This window comes from Ambystoma mexicanum, chromosome 2p (genome assembly GCF_040938575.1).
Source record: "Ambystoma mexicanum isolate Mex_15411 chromosome 2p, UKY_AmexF1_1, whole genome shotgun sequence".
NCBI classification, from domain to species: Eukaryota; Metazoa; Chordata; class Amphibia; order Caudata; family Ambystomatidae; genus Ambystoma; species Ambystoma mexicanum.
Genome location: NC_090923.1, coordinates 1000664315 through 1000681672, shown reverse-complemented (window position 1 = coordinate 1000681672; position 17358 = coordinate 1000664315). Strand labels below are relative to the sequence as shown.

Here is a 17358-nt window from a genome sequence, read left to right as displayed (position 1 = left end):
GGGAAGCTGAAGCACTTCTTGAAGTAAGTAAAAAGTCTTGCACAATGTTTTAGAAATCTTTGTAGAAAATGAAATCATTGTTGGGTCACAAACTGGGAGGCTTGTGAGGGGAAAAGCTGCAAGCAACTCCAAAAGCAACCTAGATAAGTCTCAACTGAGAGCTAGCAAGGTTGCACAATAAGAGGTAGGTACCCCTTAGTTTACAGTATCTTAGGTCTGAAGAAATTGGTTCCAGCTGGCTTCTGTTCCAGTAGTAGTATGGCAGATCCTGTTGTTCCTGGGCCTCAGTCATGGGTTCAAGAGGGAGGACGTCTGGTCTGGGACTCCTGCACTACGAATTGAAGGTCAGCGGCAGCAATGGACGAACTCAGATCAGCTGCACTTAGCAGTTTCAGCTTCTCGGGAATAGCACCACTGCGGTTCTCAGATACATTATGGGCTTTTCTCGCATCTGGAGTCCAGCACTCTGAGGTGGCTCAGGCTTGGTCAGTCCTCGTTCATTGGGATTCCGGAGGATCTTCCTGGAGCTCTGGTCCGACTTAAAGATGACGCACTCGTTTCTGGTGTTCCTCTCCTGGCAATCTGTTCCTGCAGCAGCAATGGAAGTACATCCAGCTCTGAGGGGATTTCCAGATGAGCTCATCTTGGGGTTGATTGGTCTCACCATCCCAAGGGGAGAAGTTGTCCTTGCAGGGCTTCTCTAGTCAAGGGGAATTCGGAGCTTCAGCACTGTAGCAGGGCTTCACTGGGCAAACGAACGGTCCAGGAGTTGCAACAAGCGTCTATTCCAAGTTCTTCTTCGGATTCCTTCGGATTCCTTCGTCCAGAGGTCGACTCTGCCTTCCAAGCAAAAGACCTTGCTTGATTATGCAGGTTTCTCCCATTCATTCGCAGCCTTGCGGTTACAGGGTGGCTGTCCTCCAAGGACAGCCAGCTAGCCAGCCAATCACTTTTGGATGCATTCCTGTAACCAAGGGGATTAACCACAGGGAGTTTCGGGCACCTCCCTCACTTCCTGCCCTGCCAGACACGCTGGAACTAGAGGCGGTGTTTCACTGGTGAATACTGCTGCCAAAAGACAAAACGTATAAAGGAACCAAACCTCGTTTGGTGCGCAGAGTAAATTTCAAGAAGGACCTTTCCAACAAGAAATGGCAAAAAAAGAAGACCGTGGCCATTTTTGACAAAATGGGCACCCATGGGTGCTTTACTGCAGCTGCAATTGCAGCGCACGATAGAAACACTCAATGGTAGAAAAAAGTAAACCACTGCCACCAGCCATTATTTGTAGAAAGGCTAACATAAAAATGTTACATGAGAAACTAGACAAAGGGGATGCTAAGTAACCCCTCCAGCACCATATTGTAAGATGGTGTGTGCTGGGTCTAGAAAGTTACAAAATGTAAGTGAAGTCTGTTTCACTTAAATGCTTTTGGAAACAGTAGTTTAACCAAGAAAAGGTATCTAAACCTTTTAGGAAATCTGAGAGACTTCCCTCTGCCACTGTGTGTCGCAATGTAAAAATATTATGCCTATGGAGTTTGTCAAACTACAAAGTCAAAAGAAATGGTGTTCAAATCAATTACAAATACATGAGATAGTTGGGGGGGAGGGGTGGTTCGGTGGTCTCGCTCTCTCCAGGATAGAAATCAAAAGTCCTAAAGTCCAGCAAAAAGATCTGGGGGATCTCTAAGGTAGCAGGGGAAATGAAACATTTCTGAGAATTCTCCCTAACAAGGAGCTTAGGGAGAGGGCAGTCATTGGCTGGGGGCGGTACGGCCCAGAGTTCAGTGATTGATTTAGAGGACAAATACAGTTTGTAAGTGAAAGTTGAACTGTTTTTTCTTTCACCAAGGATTCCGGCCTGATGACGGGGAATATTCATGAGCATGTGAACCCATGGCAGACCCCATGCTGGAGAATAGGTACAAATCCCTTCACTGTTTCTGTTTGTAGACCAAATGGGTCAGAAGTAGCACAAGGATGTGTGCCGGTTCACCTGGAAAATTGGAAGTGAAGGAGAAAAGGGGGCGAGGTGGGTGGGTGGGTGGGCGGCCAGGGCAGTTGAAGCAGGTGGAGGGAGTGATAGGAAAGCGGTAGTGAGTAGTTACAGGCAGACAGGAACAATGATTACATTGGTGTGGGAAGAGGGGAAGGCAGCCACCATGGCTTGGTAGTTTGTACATCTGTTTGCAGGGGTGGGAATGAAGGGTTGAAACTGGATTAGTGAAGTAGGCCGATTTTGTGGGGGGTCAGATGCCACGGTGAAGGAATGGAGGGTAGTCTTATTGCAGAGAGGGTTTATTTCCATCACTACCTCCAAAGGAAACGCTGCACCGCGCTTCGTTTGTATATTGAAGAGCAGAAGTGCCATTACGCTGCGACTGTGCAGATGGGATTGATCCCAATTATTACTCTGCTATCAAATCACTGTATAGCAACTAAGATCGATTGAATAAGCCCAGATTTGAGAAAGGCAATGTGTTTTGCCGAAACACGTCATCAAAGAGCAAATTGCGATGTACACACAACTGTTTGTAAAAATAAACAGCTTTTGATTTGCACATTCCTCTTTGTGGAGCAAGTTCAGGTGGAGGGCGAGACTGTTTTGTATTTTGTTTGGTTAAAAACATTCAACCTTTAATAAAATACATACATTTTTAGGAGAATTATTTTACATTACAGTCATAGGTCTAAACACCTACCAACATGTTCATCTCACAATACAACTATAAAATCAGCATATTAAAAAAAAATCAACTTTTTCCACCCTTAGGGGTAAAAAACAAATAAACTAAACATCACCACATATACATAATACATTATTGTTTAAAGTCTAGGGTGCGGACCATGCCGTATATCAAAACATTCTTCACAGTTCTCTCAATCTACAGTACACTTATGGATTATTTGAGCCAGTGTTTGCTGCCAGTTCGAGATTTGATAAATCCCACCACAGCCAATACCGCTGAAGTTATTCTCGCAGCTAAACAAATAATTGAGATGGATTTGAGGGTAAAAATCACTCAAAATATAGCAAACATTTGCCCAAAAGAGGTTTACATTCAGTAAAAGTGTTTCAAAGCTTCACAGGAGCCCTCCAAGTTACAGAATCTACACACATATTCCTTTGGAATTAGACCATACTTTACTTTAATCTATTTTGTTAATATCAGATTCCAGCGAAATCTTAAGAAGATGGCCCTTGTTAACTTATCAGGAAAGTTGCATAGGAAGCAAGCTATAGTACAGAGCTTCTTAATGATCAGCGTGAAGATGGCTCAAGGAGGGGTGCGAGTGCAAAACATTGGTTGTTCTTATCCAGTCAGAATTATATAATGATGCTTTAACCCGAATAGGAAAATGCACCAGCTCTTCGATTGTGCAGTCAATGTCAGCTAAAATAGTCATGCTTCGTTCCAAGAACAAATTTATCCAGACACAACCCTGAGTCTGCAGAGTTTCTTTTAGGTCTATAAAAAAGAGATCCCACAGTGGAGATACAGAATCTTGCAAAATAGGGAAAGGACTCTCCAGTCAGCTCTTGCTTTAAGAGATAATTCCCAACTCATATCTTATAAGACCTACTGGCAGTCACAAAGTTCTTCTCGAGAATATCACTTCTAAAATGGGTAGATAATTTATAACATTGGGAGGATCAGTTTCAATACCGTAAAGCAGCTTTGGTACAAGTTTACATTCGTAAAATTTGAAAGCAGGTTTCAGGGAAAACTGTTAGGGAGAATTCTCAAAAATGTGCTAATTCCCTTCACCTTAGAGACCCCTTGCAACTTTGGTGGATTTCGATGACTTGATTTTTCTACCTGGAGAGAGTGTGAGCCTTTTTCCCACTCATGTATTTTTATGTGTGTTTTACCCTTGCGTTTTCTTTGGATATGGAGTCTAACCAACTCCATAGGCATCATCTTCTTTATTTGTTACACAGCACCTTTAGTACAGTGACACAGGGAGGCCTGTCAGGCTTCCCCATTTTTAAATACCTTCTCTGGGATCAACTACTGTTTCCCAGAGCAGTGGCGTGAAATTGACTTCACTCAGTCTTTTAAATTCCTAGACCCAGCGCACCCTATCTTACAATAGAGTGCTGGAGGGGTTACTTGGTATCTCCTGTGTCTAAATACTCTTGTAGCAGTCAAATGCTACCCTTTCCTCTCAGAATGGCTGGTGGCAGTGGTTTTACAACTAACTACCATGATTTTTCCAGACCGCGAACTTTCAATAGCTCCGGTAGCATTAAATCGCGGGAGACATGTTTTTCAAGATGGCGTCTGAGCCCCCTTTGTTTAAACATGTCCCGGTCTTCTTTTTTCACCCTTTTCTTTTTGGAAAGGTCCTTCTAGAGTTTGTCTCTGCGCGCCAAACCAGGTTTGGTCCCTTTGTTCCTTTTGCCTTTGGTGGGCTTCAGGAGTGAAGACTGCCTCTGGCGCCCGAGTGTCTGGGGTGAGTAGGAAGTGAGGGAGGTGCCCGAAACGCCCCGTGCTTAGTCTCCTAGGAGACCCAAATGCACTCTGGCGTGATTGGCTGGCTGACTATCCGGCAAGGACAGCCACCCTGCTGGGTGAGTGACAGCTAGGCTGGAATGAATGGGAGAGAACTGGAAAAAAGGCAAGTCCTTTGGCTTGGAAGGCAGAGTCAACCACTGGACGAACGAACCGAAGAACTTGAGGACGCCTGCTGCAACTCCTGGACCGTTATTTTGCCCGGTGAGGCCCTGCTGCTGTGCTGAAACTCTAAATTCGTATCGACAGAGAAGCCCCCTGCAAGGACGACTTCTCCCCTTGAGTTGGTAGGACCAATCAACTCCAAAGTAAGCCACCTGGACATCTTCTTGGAGCTGTTTGAATTTCCAGAGTTGCAGCTGGAAACCGTATAGCCAGGGAGAGGAACACCAGATTGTGTGCGTTGCTTTTAAGCTGGCCTAGAGCTCCAGGAAGATCCTCCTCCCAAGAAGCAGGACGGACTGAGCCTATGCCCCCTAAGCAGAGTGCAAGACCCCAGAAGCATGAAAAGTCCATCTCGACAGCCAGGAACCACAGTGTTGCTATTTACGGTAGATGAGAGGAGCTGAAACACCGAACAGCTACTTGAAGATAGCCGGTTGCAAGCAGTGAAATTCCCATTGCAGTGCATGAGTCCCCAGAAGTCCTAGCCACGACTGAGGCCCAGGGACAGTGAGATCTGCAGAGCTGCGCAGGAACAGAAGTCACGTGCCGCACTTATTCTTCAATTCAAAGGTACTGTAAAAAGTCTGATAACTCGCCTTATCCTTGGCAGACTACCGCCTGTAACATGTCCTTCCTATAATCCAGATGTCATGTTTGCACCATACCCACTGCTGCTGTATGGCACCGGTTACAAATCAAACCCAGCCAACTGGGAAGTCCTGTGTTTATAGATTGGACAGCTGCTACCCACAATAAATAAAAATACGAGACAATAAATAGCCGGGTCATAGCACTTATAAATTCCTTAGTGGTCACTCTGCTTCTACTCCAGGACCATGTGGCTACCTACATGGTATGGCTATAGTAGTTGAACAAAAATAAAGTGCCCACCTGCGTATGACCAAACCTACCTTCTGGGTGAGAACTCACCCATTGACAAAGTCAGGTACTCTGCCATATACATACCCAAGTAGGCTTATGGGTTACTACTGTCAGCACACCAAAAGTTGCAGCCTTCAATGAAGTTCACACATCCAAAACTAGCAAAAAAGAATTGGCAGAAATTCCATTCCTTTTATCTTTTGACTTAACTTAGGACTTATTTTGTCACACTCACGCTTTTGGTGGGTGATCTGTCCTATTAGACAAGTCCTAAATATAAAACCATTCTGTGAAAAGATACTTTCTTCTTTTATTGGGGCTCTTTGACATTCTTCAAAGGGGGAGTGGGCTTTTTAATGCAACTACTAACCTGTTAATTGGTTACTTTTGTTATTATTTGAATTAAAGGTTCATTTTTATCCTGCCTGTAAACCAGTTGCAAAAATGCTGGTTTGATTAACGTTGAACATTTTCTCTTGTTCACTAAGTTGACCAACTAGTTTTTGACTAGTTAATGTTCATGTTAAAGGGATTTGTACTGTGCAACATCGCCACCGGAGTGGTCTGCAGGCGCTCTGGCAGATCTGAAAAGGAAGGTGTGAAAAGGGGAAGGGGTGGGGGGTTACTAGGGTGTAGTTGGAATAGTAAAGTCAGAGTTGTGATGTTTGTAGCTTCAGTTCGGTTTGCACTGTTTGCTAAGCTTAAGTGCGGTTTCTGTATCAGTGCGAATTCCCATGTGCTGGGTTATGTGGTGTTAGTCTGTTGCAATGTGGTGACGTGTGTGTGCGGATTGCTGTGCACAGAAGTGGTTGTGAGTTTCTGTATGAGAAGTGTATGCGGAAAATGGAGGTTTTAGAGTTGGGTTAGTGGGTTTTCTATATGTGGTACATGCTGAACCACAGTTCTATCTGGTTGTGACACATGCCAAATTTCAGACTTCAAACTAGTACCAGATTAATATCTCTGGGGCAAGGAAAGCAGCCCGATTTCTAGAGACCTACATATTTTTCTCTGGTCAGGAATTGCTGTGTAAAAGAAAAGGTGCTTTTCTACCCTAGAAATAAGATCTGAAGCAGGCTATGATTGCAGTCATTGGCCGGCCACCGTCCCACCCACACACCTTTATACTGGATGTGAACATAATCTAGGCTGCCTAGCCTTTCTAAGTTCAAAGTCTTCAAAATATGATGAGACTTCTGCTTTACATGAAAATGTTTGATTTCTCGAAGGAGGGGATGGCAACCTTTGGGTTGCCAGATATTGTGGACTAAAATTACATCAACCCTAGCCACCTTTGTCAATTGATGGGTCAAGTGAGTCAGTCTGAAAGCTCTGGTGACCCGAAGGTTGCAGACTCCTGCATTACAATCTAAAGCACTTAAAAACTGTTCTGTAGTTCCTTACGTTTCAAAATTCTCCCTAGTAAATAAACCTTTCATATTCACATATGAAACTGTACTGGGTTTTAGTGCCCAGGTGGTAATCTTTATTTATAAATTGAAATAAATAAATAAGATTACCACCTGGGCACTAAAACCCAGTACAGTTTCATATGTGAATATGTAAGGTTTTCCTTACTAGGGAGAATTTTGAAACGTAAGGAACTACAGAACAATTTTTAAATGCTTTACATTGTATTGTTTTCGATTGTTGCCCAGGGTCCATACCTCACAACGCACCCTCAATTGCAGAGTGTCACCGTTTTTGCTCTCTGCTTCATGCCATCAACATTCCCCATACCTTTCATAGACTTGTGTAAACTCCCTGCAAGCAAATCCTCAACTTGACTAAAATGGCGTCCCCATAACAAAAACATTTCACTTCATTCTCCCCAGACTGCGACAAATGAAGAGACTGTTTCTTAATCCTCTAGTTGTACCTGAATTCTGTGACTGTGCCACAGGTTTTCAAATTTGGGACAGCCTCTTTTGCTCAACATGTACCTCTTCTGTCCTTTAACAATGAAGAAGAAAGGAAAAGCTATATTTGTATTTTCCCTCCTGAGCTTTCAATAACTCTAAAAGGGAGTGCTACCTGACTAGGCAAAAACAGGATAATCCCTTTTCCCTGCTGCCTCTCCTAAGTGATAGGCACAGGGAGGAGAAACCCTAAGTATCCTGGCAAAACCCAAACCATTGGCAACACTCCCTCCCCACCAGCGCATGGTTTCACAACGTGGAGTACTACTTGCTCCCTCGAAACACAGCTGAATTATGTATTACTTTACTCCATGCACTTCATCAGTCAGTGTTTGGGAGAAGATGAGAGCTGTTCCTGTAAAGATTAAGTTCATGTTAAAGGTATTTTTATCGCACACCATCGCCATTGGAGTGGTCCCCAGGCGCACCTGTAAGTTCAAGGTTAATTGGCCTGCTTTTTCTTACTACATGCTCGTTCTCTGTGTTGTCTGTCGTGTGTTAAACCGCCTCTTTTTCAAGGAGGAGCAGACCAGTTTATCCATTTCCTTAACCCTTTCTAAGCTCGAGCACTGGAACTGTTCTTGGATTCTCTTCTCACCAAGGCATGCCAGGTGACACAGACCAGGAATGCTAAGACTATGACCACATCACATCTGTGAGTTGCTTAGTTGGTTGGCCAGGATTTGTGAATCTATGCTGCACCTCTTGAAACCTCTTATAAAAAGCATGTTTTCAGCTTGAAGGCTCCACAGATGATGGCGGTAGCAGAGAGGGAGCTCTGGGGGGGTAGGGTGGTGGTGGTGGTGGGGGGGGGCTGTGGTCAGTCACATAGGACCTTGTTGGCTACCCCCTGGTTGTAGCTTGTCCTCAGTAGATTTGCTTTGCAATGCCAGAAGTTATTGACCACCTGTAGAGACCTGTAGGCAGTGACTACCCACTTGCATAAACCCTTCCTCAAGGTAGAATTGTTCCTAGGTCTTTTTGGCTAATGCGCTTTTTCCGGACTGTATATAAAGTGATTCAAAACATATATATATATATATATATATATATATATATATATATATATATATATTTTACATAGCCCTTGCTGTCGAGTAAAGAACGAACCACTGATGCTGTAGGACAATTAGTATTGATGCAGAATCGGTAGCAGTAACTTTGCCTGTCCCACCCCGATCACTGGAGTTCTACCTTCTTGTGTCCCATGTTGCAGAAAGCAGTGCATTGAGCTGGAGCAGCAGTTTGATTTCCTCAAAGATCTGGTGGCAGCTGTGCCGGACATGCAGGGGGATGCGGAAGACAACCACACAGAGGGTGAGAAGATTTCTCGAAGGTAGGTTTGTCTAGCAACCCAGTCTTCTGCTGCTCAATGCATCGTGTCCATAAATGATCACTTCAGCGATTTTGAAGCGAAGTAAACAGAATTCAAAAGTAAAGAAGTCCTGTGCAGATTTCTAGCTTCAGTGGTCTGTCGACAAATATTTCCTTCTCAGAGCTCCCCTCTCAGCCCACAAACATTTTACTGTTGCGATTTTTTTTTTTTTTTTTTTTTCTTTTCTTTTCTTTTCTTTCTTTAGTGGGGGGAATGGGGCATAAACAATGCAATTTGCCTCTCTGCTCATTTCACAAGCTTCATCTCACATAGCGGGCTACAGCTAATGATGTCTTAATTAGTCAAAGTTGGATGTATTTTTAACCCTATGGTAACCAGTCACGGCGGGGGGGGGCAGGGGGTGTGTGTGTGGGTGTACACACACTCTCGCATCTATTACAGAAACCTCCCCCAGTAAATATCTTGGACTTCTTTGCTTTTCTGTGCCTCAGTTTTATCTGAACGTTTGCGCTAGCTTATTTGCGTCATCTTGCATGTATAGGGTTTCTGATCCTTGTTAATCTGCTTAGAATCACATGCTATGCATATAGTACGACATCTAGTGGTAACCGCAGAGTATTGCATCTTGCCTTTTGAGGATCGAAAGGGGACGTTGTCATGGGTGTGCCTGTAACGCTATCCCTAACGTGATAAGTAGTGTACCCAAAATCCCTCACTTGTCAGTCCCTCAGATTGTTTTTTCATGCGGAGCACTTGCCAAATTGCAATATTTGTTATATTGCCCGACCTCCGGTCATTTATATTATCGTCCCCTCCTCGACGATATTTTCCTGAATCACCGCCAAAGACAACGAAAGAACACACTTTGACGGCTGGGGCTCCTGTCGACCGCGTGGCCGGGCCTTCTGGCCGGCCTATACAGTAGGGAGAGTGGGTCTGGGGGATTCTATTCTTTCCTTCTCCCCTCTTTGTCCCTTTTTGTTTTATCCTCGCTTTTAAATTCCTGAGCTATGGACAGGAGACCATTTAAGTTTTGCCCTTCCTGTAAGGGAAAATTCCCATGGAAAGACTAGCACCAGCGGTGCAATAAGTGTCTTACCCCTCAATCGCAACAAGGCGTCCAATAAGCTCCTACGTCCTAAGACAATTAAGGAGCGTCGAGTGAAACGGTGGGCAGCCTACGCTAGGTTGCAGACCGAGGGTAACTCCCCCGCCGCCGCATGTGATGAGATAAGCGACGATCAAGGCTCCAGTTAGGACATTGACCTTACATCAGAGTGCTTGCGCTCCATGACGTCCGTCCCCGCTAGGCACGACGCAAGTCCTGCTATGGGGAATGTATATCCCAGTGACTGGGACGCACCCGCTACTCTGGGCACAAAGTACACAACCCCCGGTACCGCCTCGACGGCTCAGTTGAAGCGATCCAAAGCGCCAATGGGTACATTGGATTCTTCGGCACCAGCCGATTCACTTGATCGACAGACCTCCCCGCAACCGCATCAGCATCCTCCGTCCGGGCATTCTGAAAGTAAGGGCACCAGCACCAAAAGCCAGGCTGCCGTTGAGACCCCTCAGAGTGCGTCGATGCTGCATAAAGCCCCGGTTGGGTCAAAATACACAGCGCAACCACCTACAGTCCAAACAACCTCCCAGTAATGACGAACATTAGCAAAATTATCGCTAAGATTGTTTCGCCGGCTAAACCTAAAGATGGGTCCAAAGACGTGTCGAAAGATAGGTTGAAACGCCCGGAAAGATTACACTGAGTGTCCCCTATCTTTATTTAAAACTCTGGTTGAGAAATCTCGACGTTCTAGGGAAGTAGATCAGGAAGAGCCCTTTCCTTCTCTAGACACCTGGATCCTCATCTTGGACTAGAGAAGTTTGAAGGTTGCATGGACAGGATGGAAAAGTTTGTAGACTTTTCTGAGAGGTTTGCTCCTAAGAGGCCTCGTGAACAAAGCCCTTACACACCAATAGCAAAGTTCCAAAGGACTTCTGAATTACTTCATGAAGAGGCCTTTGACCTTGCTGATCAAGAATGAGTTCCTATTGACCCATACCTACAGAATGATGATCCCTTTGATGATCCCACTGATCAGACGTAGGGATGGGTGGGTTTCATCTGGGACATAACCCACCTTGGCTGTCCCCTACCCATACCCCATACCCCGGACCCTGACACCTGGTGTATGGACTCTTTTCTCCCCCTGAACCATTATGTCAGGCATCACCTGTTGATGACCAGATCGCGTTTAACGCTAAAGAAAGCAGCAGAACACTTCAAAATTACCACGCAGGAGGCAGTTCCAGATTCTGATTTTGTTGAAGACATTTTAAAGGAGAAGCCTCTTGCCAGCCAGGTTATCCCATTACTTCCATTAAGAGGTGCATTGCCCCTTCATTATTAACGCCCTCACAAACCAGGGCTTTTAATCCACGGGTGGAAAAGCTTTTTCGCCCTTCCCCTACTGACCCCCCTTTAAATTAGGGGGAATGCCACCCCGGATTCTCTGGTGGTCACGACGGCAAGGAAGAGGGCAGGTGTCCCCTTGTCCAAGGTGAGGCACCGCCTGACCAAGAATGTAAGAAATTATACTCTCTGGCAAAGAGAATCGCCACTGCAGCAGCATACTCGACCCACATAGCTAACACTACGCTGTTGCCCAGCTAATCGGATGTTCAATGGAACCTGCTACAGGAGATCCCTGAACCTGTGCATACTCTCCTGCTTACAATTGTATCTGAGGGTAAGCAGGCGAACCACAACATTCTCAAAAATACTTTAGACACTGGAGAGACAGCGGGAAGGACTTTAGCCCAGGGTACCCTGCTAAAACGTCATGCCTGGTTGAAGAACCAGAGACTTGGGCATCCTTGATCAAAAAGTAGTTAGAGGACTCGTTGATGAGGCACTGGAAATGGCAAAAAGGACCAAATTACTCAGACACTTTCAACAGAGAGTGGGAGGTTCTCGCCGTTCCTTTTGTGGGCAGTCCTACTCTTTCTCCCCTCAACCAATATGGTTATGGGAACAATTGGTCCCCAGGACAGGGCTCTGCCTCCTCTACCCCCTATACATTGCCGTGGGAAAGGAAGGGGTCGTAAGAGGCTCCCCTGCCTCAGTCTGAAATGACTTTCAGATCCGAGTCCCCTCCCATGCCTCCCCTGTCAGGGGGACGTATAACATCATTCCTGCACGCATGGGAGGGGATTACAACAGACCAGTGGGTGCTCAAAACTGTCGCCCACGGTTACTGCATAGAGTTCAGCCGACCGCCTCGATTCAGACCTCCGAGATCAAGACGCCCAACACCAGAACACCTGAGGATCCTGCTGCAAGACGTCAAGATCCTGCAGGAAAAGGGTGCTATCGAAGTTGTCCCTCTTCTACAGGTAAACAAGGGTATTTATTCAGTGTACTTCCTTGTACCCAAAAAGGATTTCAGCATGCGCCCTGTGCTAGACTTGCGCCCAGCGAACACATTTGTCTAACCTCGGAAGTTTCGTATGAACCTCTTTAAGGGGAAAACCTTCACCACCCCTGCAGTAGAAGCCACTCTCACGATGGTCGCATCTCACGGGGTGAGGGGGTGGGGGGGAGGGGAGGACTCACCACCTTCAGCAGACGGCACCCAGGGTTTGGTCCCCAGCAGTAGCGTCCAACCACATAAACCTGTTGGAGCTGTTAGCAGTGTTCAAAGCACTGAATTCCTTTCAAACACAGTTGCAGGGGAAGACTGTCCAAATCCTCACGGACAGCACCATGGCCATGTACTACCTGAACAAGCAGGGGGGAACTCTCTCTTCAGGGCTATCCAAACTGTCCCAGAACATTTGGAAATGGGCTCTTAAACACGATGTTCCTGTTGTCTCAAGACTGTCCAGGGGAACTCCATCTTCTAGCGGAAGTGCTCAGCAGAGACTTCCCACTGCTCTTAGAGTACTAATGGAAACTACACAAAGACCTTGTCTCCAACATCTTTGCAGCATGGGGGTACCCTCGGAACCGATCCAAGGGGAACGGTCTCTGGATAACATGGTCAGGAAGATTTGTTTATGCCCCCCGTCCTCCCAACTACCCTACTCAACAAGATTGTGCACAAGATGCACCAGGAACCAGTCACCATGATATTGGTGGCCCCAATGTGGGCCCGCCAACCCTGGTTCGTTCTGCCATCTGATGGAGATGGCTCTCCCTCCTCTGATGAAACTTGCTTGCCCATACAACATGTTATCTCAGAACAAGGAGGAAACACTACATCCATTTCCCCGCAAACTGGCTTCTAAAGTCAGAGTTCGGGCACATCCAACTTCCTCAGAGATGCATGGACATACTTGGGGAAGCAAGAAAGCCGAACACCAGACATTGCTACTCGAATAAATGGAAACGCTTCGTCATCTGATGCAATTCCAAGAGCATCAATCCCATTTACTGCTCACCTACCCATATTGTGTTGTACCTGACTTACTAGACTTGGGCCTGGTTTTTAATTCCCTGAAGGTTCACTTAGCTGCACTCTCTGCCTACACTACATCCCAACTGAAGGTGTTGTGGTGAAAGACCGCAGTTATTAAGGCTTTCATGGAAGGTTTTAAGAGAACCCCCTCCCCCCCCATTTCTAACCAGTCTCCCGGATGGGACCAAAATGTGGTATCAACCAGACTTATGGGGTCTCCTTTTGAGCCGCTGCATAAAGCAAGTCTCAAAGCTCTTGCTTACAAGACCGTCGTCCTTGTGGCAGTCACTTCAATAAGGAGAGTCTGTGAACTACAGGCCCTTTCAATTCTAGCCTACACACACTACCTGTGCACAGGGCAGTCCTGCACTACCTGGAAAGAACTAAACCACTAAAAGATGAGCCCATTTTTTATTTCAGTGGCAGCTGGGTAGAGCAGGGATCCTGTCTCTAAATCGGCCATCTCAAGGTGGATTGTCAATTGCATCATACTCTGCTACACTCTTGCCAAGGGAGACGTGCCCTTCAAGCCTAGAGCACACTCTACTCGGGACACTGGAGCTTCCATAGCATTCATTGAAAATGTTCCTCTCGAGTCCATTTGCAAAGCGGCAACCTGGAGTTCTGTACACACCTTTACAAAACACTTTTGCCTGGATACTCTCTAGGTCTGATTCTCAGGTGGGACAAGCATCTTTTCACTACTGTTCCTTCTCACATCCCTTCTCCAACTCCGGGTACTGCTAGCTAGTCTATGCACAGCATGTGATTCTAAGCAGATTAACAAGCATCGGAAGACCTGCATTACTTAACGTAATAGCATTTCTGATGATTGTAGCTGCTTAGATTCACATGCACCCACCCTTCCTCCCCGCTCGGATGGAAGGAACATGGACATCGTACTACTACTCTTTTCTGTACTCGCATGTCATAAGGCTCCCTCACTGCAGAAGAAATACAATTGGAGGGACCTCGATGCATGAGGGATTTTGGGTACACTACATATCACGGATAGTGTTACAGGCAAGCCCATGTCGACATCCCCTTTCAATCCTCGAAAGACAAGATGCAATACTCTGCGGTTACCACTAGATGTCAGATAATATGCACAGCATGTGAATCTAAGCAGATACAATCATCAGAAATGCTATTACGGTAAGTAATGCATGTCTTATTAATCGCAAGCCTCGCTGGGAAGCAGCAAAGAGCTATACATAGGAGACTCTCCGGTGCGGATTAAAAGTGTGATAGCGAAGGAGCTGTGATTTGGCAGGGGAGTGCAGAAGGGGGAGAAGTAGGGTTGAGTGGAGTGACTGGCCAGATACTCTATGGATGGGTCAGTTCAAAATGTAGACTGTGGAGGTGGCCACTTTCATCTCCGTTAACTTGTTCCATGGATAGCTGCCTTGCTGGAAAAGGGTTGTTTTCTGGGTTTTTTCACTCTTGCAGTTCCTGTTTATCGTCTGATATCGGTGCTTCCTTCGTGCTCTGGGATCTGGAAGTCGTGAGATTCTTGGCCCAGTAGGGGTATTTTGGTTGCAACTTCTTAAGTGATGCAGGCTGTTTCCAAAATGATGCATGCGGAAAAGGGTAGCCAGTGCTATTGTTGTATTAGTCCTTTGATGTGGCATGCTGGATTTCTTTCAGAGGGGCAAAGGCGGCATTTGTGACTCTGCGTTCAAAACCTGGTTGTAGATTACCAGGTTTTGAACACCTATTCTGAAACTCTGGACAGGAAGTAAAGGCTTGGCTTTGAGTCGGTTGAAATCCAGCTGTGATTCTGCACGGTATTACCCAAATTGACCTTTTGTCCTAACTGACCTAATAGTGGTCCTAATTGACCTTCTGCACAACTGACCTTTACTATATTCGGACATTTTAAGAAGGCTTTCTTGCGGGTTACAATAAGCGGCCCAAGAAGGTATGCTTCAATACATTCACTTAGATACATTTGCTTGGTTCCAGAAGATACAAATTGAGCGTTACAGTTGATTACTCATACTCTTGTCTAGGCAGCGGATGGCAAAATGGATAAATATCATATACATGGTGATATAATAGTAGTGCAGCTCTAGTGGGAGGTGCTCTTTAGACGAAGAGCTGTGTTTTTAAGGCCTTGCGGGAAGGCTGTGTGTGTGTCGATGTATGTAATCTGAGCTGGGAGGTTGTTCCATAAGGTTGCCGCCATAGTGGGGAAGCTGGTGCCTCCTGCACGCACTCTGCACGTGTGCGGACAGTGATGCGGTTAGCATAGGCTGCCCTCGAAGTTCTGGCGATTGTTTGGTGATCCTTTGTGTCAGATTGGAAGGGGCCTGATCATGAAGACACTTATGTGTAAGGGCCAAAGTTTTGAAGACCACCCTTTACTTGATGGGGAGCCAATGTATCTGCCTCCTGATCCCCCGAGATGTGTTCCTTGCGCGAGTTGCCTGTAGCAGCCCTTAAGGCATTATTTTGGGCAATCTGGAGTTTGGCGAGATTTTTTTGGGAGGTTCCAATGAACAGGGCATTGCAATAGTCAAGTCTGGAACTGATGATGGCTCAGGCTATAGAGATGCATTTTTGCCGTGATGGGAAGGGCCTGATGGCATTGATGAGTTTGGAGTGGTATGCTGCAGAGGAGGCAATGGCATTGACCTGTTTGTCCATGGTGAGGCTGTGTTCGAGGTACACACCCAGTGTTTTGATCGTTTCAGAAACTGTGATGGGAATATTACTTTTTATCAAGTTTGCCCAATGTTGATGGGGAGCCGACAAGCAGGAGTTCGGTCTTATCACTATTTAGGCAGAGCCAATTCTCAGCCATCCATGATTGAATGGTGGCGTATATGCTGTTAAGTGTGTCCAGGTCCGTAGTGTAATCACCCGACAGGGGGATGAGAACTTGTGTATCATCTGCATAATTTGTATATGAGATGCCCAGCGAGTCAAGTATCCTGAAAAGAGGTCTCGTAAAGAGGTTGTATAGTGTGGGGGCTGTGCAGGATCCCTGTGGGACTCCACATTTGATAGTGCTGGGTGTCGCGTTAGCGGAGTCTGAGAAGACCTTCATTACCCTCTCCTGAAGGAATGAGGAGATCCAATCACATGCTTTGGTTGAGAAGTGGGCTGAGGCGGTGAGATGGTGGCATAGCGTTTTATGCTCAACCAAGTCGAAGGCCGCTGAGAGGTCTAGAAGCAGGAAGAGAGCCGGTTTGCCTGCGTCTCTTAGGTCATCTATTTGATTTTTTGGTCAAGTAGTGCTGTCTCGGTACCATGTCAAGGGCGGAAGCCAGACTGGCGTAGCCCCAAGAGTTGGTTGTCTTCAATACATTTTTTAACCTGCAGGTAGGCTGCTTTGTCCAGAATCTTTAACAGAAAAGGGACGGTTGAGATGGGTCGGTAGTTCCCTGGGATAGATGGGTCGAGAGACGTTTTTTTTTTTTTTTTTAGGAGAGGTCTGACCCAAGCTTCTTTTAGGGACGTCGGTACATGAGACGATTGAAATGATGAGTTGATGAAGGCCGTAATGATGGGAGCCAAGGCAGGTGCGCAGTCTCTGATAATGTCGGAAGGGCAAGTATCTCCCTTGCAGTTGGAAGGCTTAATGGATTTTATGAGTGCAATGACCTCCGATTCAGTCATGTTAGAGTTCAAATTTTGGTATTTGACTGGGAGCTTCTGGAGGTGCCGCTGTGGTGGCTATTTTATAGTCTCTGGATATGGACTTGAAGGCCATTTTGTTGGACTCGGTGGGGTACTTTTTCCATGTGGCCAGTAGCGCTCTCTTTTTAGCGTGGAGATCAGCAAACCAAGCATTTATAAGTATATATGTATATTACACGGCTACGGTGGTTAAATTGCTAATCCCATAGGAAGAACATTTTTTGGGCGGCTTATTACTTCGCTCCCCCTGGACGAATCCTCACCAAACTTTGCAAAAAAATACTATATGGCCCACTCAAAGTTTGGTGAGGTTTGGTCCAGGGGGGGCAAAGTTATAGGGGGGGGAGGGTCCCAAATTTTTTTTTTTTCCCCATAGACATAATGGGGGGAAAACGCTTTGATCACGCCTACAGCCCAAACCGCTGGAC

General features: G+C 46.0%; 1 protein-coding gene across 1 annotated transcript in view; it reads left to right on the top strand.

Moving 5' to 3' along the window:
* The window catches only part of DRAP1 (DR1 associated protein 1), a 245443-nt gene that overhangs the window by 125443 nt on the left and 102642 nt on the right, over positions 1–17358 (top strand). The window contains exons 3-4 of the mRNA XM_069644811.1: positions 8048–8141; positions 8703–8822. Of these exons, the coding sequence (XP_069500912.1) occupies positions 8048–8141; positions 8703–8822 (214 nt within the window). The remainder of the gene's footprint in view (positions 1–8047; positions 8142–8702; positions 8823–17358) is intronic.